A 6,436-nucleotide genomic window follows, 5' to 3' on the forward strand; every position below is an offset into this window, starting at 1 on the left:
TGATCATATGATCATCGATGACATCCGCAACATGCAACTCCAATATCATCTTCTCCTCCTCAATTTTTCTTATTTTTTCCTTCAAGAAATTGTTTTCTTCTTCAACTAAATTTAACCTCTCGACAATAGGGTCGGTTGGAATTTCCAGTTCAACAACCTCCTAGATAAATAAAATCTATGTCATGTTGATCGACATAATTGTCATAAACAATAAATGAACCAGTAGTTATGAAAAGATAATATATACCACATCCGAATCATAGACAGGCCGAGGCCGACGGGGGCGGATACCAAAACCATTGCACTATATAAGATGCAATAATAAAAGTAAGAAAATTATACAAGTATCTATATAAACATACAAGTAAGAATTTTTTTCCTTTCAGAAAGAAGATAAGAACAAGAGGCTCACCACGGTGGTGCCGGCGACGAGATCGGCGCGGGCGATTGACGGCAGTGAAGACGGGGACGGGACGTGACGGACCGCTAAACCTAGACAAATATTAAGGAAAATGGAGCTTGGAGGTCGAGCTTGGAGAGGAGAAAGCTTAAGTAGTGTGGCTCGGGCATTCCATCGAACACCTCGTGTGCATAGGAGGTGAGCTAGAGCACCACAAAGCTCTCTCCTCGCCGGCCAGGAAAAATAGAGCAGTGGGAGTGCTCTGCTCGCGGGCGAGGGGTATATATAGGCAATTAATTGGTCCCGGTTCATGACATGAACCGGGACTAAAGGGCAGCCTTTGGTCCCGGTTCAAGTCACCAACCGGGACCAATGGTGGTTGGCCAGGAGCGAGGCCCATTGGTCCCGATTCGTCCCACCAACCGGAACCAAAAGGTCCAGACGAACCGGGACAAATGGCCCACGTGGCCCGGCCGGCCCCCGAGGCTCACGAACCGGGTCCAATGCCCCCATGGATCCCGGTTCTGGATTGAACTGGGACTAATGGGCTGACCTGGCCTGGACCATTGCCCCTTTTCTACTAGTGCTTGGTGGTATGTGGGGAAGTATAGTGTGAAAGAGAGAGGGCTCCATGGCAAAGGTGAGATGGGCGTCATTGTTTTAAAGGAGAGGGCTCCGGTGAGAAATGTCCCGTCTACAGCGGGAAACCGAGCATGTAGGAAGGGCCCAGCAAGAAAATGGTAGGGTGCATCCTGGGGTGAGCTTTTTGTGTTGTGACCGCGTGCTGGAGACAACATGGCGGATAATCCACATAACCACATTTCTCCCCCAAATATGGGATGGATTTGAGGAAGTCCGAATTGTCTAGACAGTTGAACTTTGTAGATCCTATTGGGTGTCTATTTGATGTCCGAACTGACCCAAACATATGAAGAAGAAATGAGCATCGACTTAAAAACTATCTTAATATTTATTTTATTCATTTATATGCATGTATTATAGCCTGTATTATAGCCTGTATAACACACAGACGTTCTACTAGTATGAAAATACAGAGGAGAACATGGGCCGTGGGGCATTTTTTTACTTTACTTGCGGCCATTGTCCTTCGCGTCTGCATCTTTCTGCTGCCCCGGCACGGTGAAAGCGCCGGAGACGCAGCGTGCGCCCTTGGTGGTTGCGCGCTGCCATGCACTAGCAGTCAGCCATGACATCATGTAAGGAGGCGACCTGTTGTGCGTGATGACTCTCTTAATTTCAGCCACGTCATTGCCGAGCGCCGACAAGGTTTCCTCGGGTGCGCCTCCGCCCTCCTCGGAGCACTTGACGCGGGCCCATAGCTGTTCTAGGGCATCAGGGTTTCGACTCATCGTGACCACGCCTTTCCGAAGCCGGATCCGCACGAGCTCCGCCGCCACCTCAGGGTGGATGGCCATCTCGGCAGGTGAGCATGCCGAACCTGGTCGCAGCACGGAGACGTCCGTGTCAGCCAGCTTCTTCTTGGCCATTAAGGTCCGGTACCGGCCGCCAACGGTCAGTAGCCTCTTCTTGTCGCCGTCGGCGACTTTAAGGTAGGCGATGAAGTTCTTCCGCTCGCCGGCGTACATGCTCTCGACATGTATCTCGCCGGATCGTTTGTCAGAGCTCACAGATTGGTGGTATCCGCCGGTGTAGATGGATGATATGAAGACACCCTCGTGGGCCTTGAGGGTGATCTTGACGGCCGTTGCGGCGACCGTTGTGAGGCCACTGATGAACAGCTCGAAGGCATCCTTCATGGCGTTGATGTCGTAGTGGACGAAAGAGTAGGTGCCGTGGGTCCTGTCGGCTAGGTACTTCATGACCTCCGGGTGGTGTAGCTCGCCCAGGCCAAAGACATAGGCCGGGAATTCGGAGCTGATTTCCTTGTCGTACCTGTCCTTGATTCCATTGATGTCATTATTGTCCGACAGCAACATGATGCAGCCCACACGGCTGTCACCCTCCTCCGCTTGACGCCCCCTCAGAATCTAAATCCAACAAGAAATCGACACAAGAGGAACACGGTTTTATATATTAAGTAAAACAAAAACATAGGTTTAGAAAATAATAATAACATCAAAAAAGTACGTATTCCATCTGTGCTTGAAAAGAAGGCTTGTGTTTTTTTCTTCTAATGTTAAACAACACAAAGTTTGGCCAAGTTTGTAGAGAAAAAAAATCAACAACTACAATGCTAAATACTCCCTCCGTTTCTAAATATTTATCTTTCTAGAGATTTCAAATGGTTACCACATACGGATGTATATAGACATATTTTAGAGTGTAGATTCACTCATTTTGCTTCGTATGTAGTCATTTGTTGAAATCTCTAGAAAGACAAATATTTAGGAACGGAGGGAGTAGATATATGAAACTATATTTTATTGTGTTTTTAATGGTCCTAATTGAGTATTATGATGCTAATAGTTTTTTGTGCAAACTTGGTCAAACTCACCGTCTGACTTTACACAAAATGTATATGCCTTCTACTACGTGACACATGTGGTAAGCAATTCAAATAATTCAAAAAATAAATTATTTGTATACCTCAGCTCCCTCTCGCAGGGCGGCAATTATATTGTAGCCATGGTTGACCACCAGCTCATTGACAATGAGTTTGGCAGCATCTTGGCCTTGGCGGGACATGAGTGTGAGCTCCATAATGCGGGGTATATTGCCCTCGAATGACAAGATGGAGAGCCGATCGTTGGGGCCAAGCTTGTCGATGACGATCATCAGGGCCTGCTTGATGATATCCAGCCTCCACTGAAGCACCATGGACCAGTCGACCTCGATCACCACCACGACGTCCACGCCCCCGCGTGGCATCTCTTCCATGCCATGCCATGGTGTCACCGTGATCCGCAACAGCACAGGGAACTCACTGCACGTCTCTTTGCTTGGAATCGCTTCGCTTTTCGTGAAGGCTTCTAACTTCACCTGAATATTTTTCATCCACTGGTCATTCATTGCTAGGTGATGACAACTAATGGAACGTTGACAAATCCAAACTGTGTTTAGAATCCATAGGCGAAAGCTTACCAAGTCTCCCTGCATCCATGAACGCATAGCTGCAGACCATGACAACGCCTGAAATTTTAATTTCAATCGTAAGCACAAATGAGCTAAGTAACAAGCCCAAAGATTTCTTTCACGCCAGTAAATACTATGAAATGGAAAGAGTGTATATGGCTGTAGATGTGAAGGGTGAGACTGATCGAGGGATCAGGTAGTTGATGTATTGACTGAAAGTTTCAATCGTTTTATGTTAACAATGAAAGGTTACCTCATCAATCATAGTTTCAGTTTCATTCAGCTTAGCTATGATATCCAATATAGTGGGCCTTTTGTGCCTATCAGACTCCATGCAGCTGAGCGCTATTTTGGTGCATATGTCCACTTGCTGACAGTGTGCTTCTAGTGGCTGGGACGAACTCGATGTTGCCTGCAATCTGCTCCTCCAGTTATCCTGTACCTGTGTAGCCCAAGTGTAAAGCAACAAGAGTGAAACTTCTACACATGTAAAGCATAGAATAATATATCTGTTAAACATAAGCATTAATATTTCTCTAGAATTGAAGAGCTAGCATCTTACTAGATCAAGAAATTCTTGGTAAGGCATTTCGTAACTTCTGGAGTAGCCTTTCGGCCCTGAAATTAGCTTTGTCATCACAACTCCCAAGCTGAATATGTCCCACTTCTTCGAGACTATGTTTCCATTTATGTATTCCGGCGGCATGTATCCACTGGGCATGACAATAGAAATATACTTGATGCAATTAATGAATATATGCAATGGACATTGGGGAAGAAATTCATTCATTCATTTCTCGCAAAAGATTCAGAAAGAGAAGGAATCTATTCATGGGGTGAATGCATTCACTTACAACGTTCCTAGGGGAGACTGTGTGATTCTAGTTTGTTCTTCACCAAAAAGCTTGGACAAACCAAAATCAGCAAGTTTCGGCTCCATATTCTCATCTAGCAGTATATTGTCAGGTTTTAGGTCCAAATGGTAGATTGGCTCTTTGGATCCTTCGTGGAGGTATTTTAGGCCCTCGCAAGTACCCTTGATTATTTTGTAACGTGTGTCCCAATTAAGTCCTTGTGATTCCTCTACAAAATTTAAATAAGTATAAGAGCGTGCCATACAGATATTAAATATGTAACATAATCTGAGTGGTCTAGCCTCGTACCAGATAGATACTTCTGAAGGCTTCCCTTGTGCATATACTCGAAACAAAGCGCTCTATATGTCATCTCAACAAAAATTAATTTCCCTTGGAATTCCATATGTTGATGTTGTGTTTCGTAGCAGTAGCCAACTAGCCGTATAATGTTCGGATGGTTGAGCATCATAAGGTTATTAAATTCTTGCTTGAATTGCTCATCGTCAATTGCTCGCATGTTATTATGAAGCAGCTTCACAGCAATCTCTTCTCCATTGTCGTGCACCCCCTACGTACTCAAGATCGATTATATCAACCAATATCATTTGGTAAGCTTGTCAATTTTTGGTATGAAGAAAAGGTTTGTAGCCAGGTTATTCGGCCATGTTGCAGTTAAATAGCAGTAATATGAAGTATATCACAGCGTAGTATAGTATCGAAAATATAAAGTGAACATGGGTACACGTGCACCCCTTATAAATAGTAAAATCTAAAAAATAGCACAAAAAATCAAACAATTCTAAAAGTTTAGGTTAACAAACTTGGTCGACTGTTCTACTCACATGTGAAGTTTGATGAAGAAATGACATTCATGGCGAAAAAACAAAATCGGGCCTCCAAATTGCTTCAAACATGGTATTTTCATATGGCATCGACTTTGTCTTTTTTTTGCCTAGAATATGGCAGATGTGATTTCTTCACAAAATTTCACACGTGAGTAGAACACTCGGCCATGTTCATTACAAAATAGTTTCAGAATCGTTTGATTCTTTTTACTATTTGTAATATGTGCGTGTGTACCCATGTTCTCAAAATCCGTGTCCGTAGCAGTATATGAATCTAACCTTGAAAACCTTTCCATATGCGCCTTTACCAAGTGTTCTCTCTTTGGAAAAATTATCTGTGATTTTCTGCAATACACTGACTGTAAGACTGGTTGGCTCCGTAGCTCCGTTGGTGCCCATGGAGTTATGTCTGTCCATCCAAATGAAAACTTTGAAGCATGCGCAAATTAGGGAAAAAAATATTAACTTCAGTTTTTTTTTCTCAGAGAAAAAGATGTGTACTTTATTTATGTTAAGTAAAAGCTGCGTGGAATCCGATGTATTAAGCGGCAGGTAGGTTAGCCATGCAGCACAGAAGAACGCCCTACTAACCTGGAGCCGGAGACAGGAGATGCCATCATCTTTGACAGGAGATGCCGAAAGGGGAGAATCCAAGACGCCAATTAATTAATAGACCATGGAGATGTGGATCATGCAGCTAACCGGAGAAGCAGGTCCCGGAAGGATGAGCAGGCTGCCGGAGGGCGAGCGGACGGCGGAGTTGCGGCCGGCCGGGTACCTTTTTTCTTCAGATTAGGGACTCCTTGCAGCTTGTTGCACAGTGTCGTCAAAAGTATTCTTCTACAAATAGAGGCGCAGACGACGATCGGTGGCCTCACTGACTTCCATACCGATGTGGTTGTTTGTTGCTGCTGCGAGGCGAACTGTATCACAAAAGCGAATAGGACAGCAACTTGAAGGACACAAAAGATGTTCGAAAATGATATCTCAATTATTCAATATGCTTTTAGACATGGTTAGGTTCCCTGTATATATCACGCCTCACCTCGTAGGAGCATCTTCTGCCTCTCGAGTGTTCGTTATACAGTAAACTAGCTCAGATGATTAGATTTATTATGCTCGTATTTTTCTGGATTTATTTTAGATTTTTCGGTGATGTTCAGTGAGAGAATACATTCCTCTCAACTATGAAGCGTCTGTGACTACTTCGCCAATTTCAAAATGTTGTACCGGATCAGTATCTCAAAGGTGCTCATTAAGGTAGTGCGTACGTGTGTGCG

At 44.3% G+C, this 6,436-nt stretch overlaps 1 protein-coding gene across 1 annotated transcript; it reads right to left on the minus strand.

Moving 5' to 3' along the window:
* Positions 1-1,346: 1,346 nt before the first annotated feature.
* On the minus strand, positions 1,347-6,021 carry LOC119348998. The gene is made up of 9 exons (XM_037617012.1): positions 5,748-6,021; positions 5,436-5,565; positions 4,618-4,879; positions 4,309-4,537; positions 4,017-4,167; positions 3,708-3,896; positions 3,464-3,511; positions 2,969-3,361; positions 1,347-2,409 (listed from the first exon to the last, which is right to left on the minus strand). Exons 1-9 carry the CDS (start codon positions 5,774-5,776, stop codon positions 1,489-1,491), a joined length of 2,352 nt encoding a protein of 783 aa, XP_037472909.1. The 5' UTR covers positions 5,777-6,021; the 3' UTR covers positions 1,347-1,488.
* Positions 6,022-6,436: the final 415 nt, after the last annotated feature.

The sequence above is a fragment of the Triticum dicoccoides genome, chromosome 1B (genome assembly GCF_002162155.2).
Source record: "Triticum dicoccoides isolate Atlit2015 ecotype Zavitan chromosome 1B, WEW_v2.0, whole genome shotgun sequence".
Lineage (NCBI taxonomy): Eukaryota > Viridiplantae > Streptophyta > Magnoliopsida > Poales > Poaceae > Triticum > Triticum dicoccoides.

What these genes read in the sequence shown, in the direction of transcription:
- LOC119348998 (XM_037617012.1), bottom strand. Translation starts at nt 5,776, where the DNA reads ATGATGGCATCTCCTGTCTCCGGCTCCAG. An exon ending in CATATGGAAAGGTTTTCAAG is followed by an intron (nt 4,880 to 5,435) that starts GTTAGATTCATA and finishes TTGAGTACGTAG; the next exon opens with GGGGTGCACGACAATGGAGA. An exon ending in CCTTCAGAAGTATCTATCTG is followed by an intron (nt 4,538 to 4,617) that starts GTACGAGGCTAG and finishes TAAATTTTGTAG; the next exon opens with AGGAATCACAAGGACTTAAT.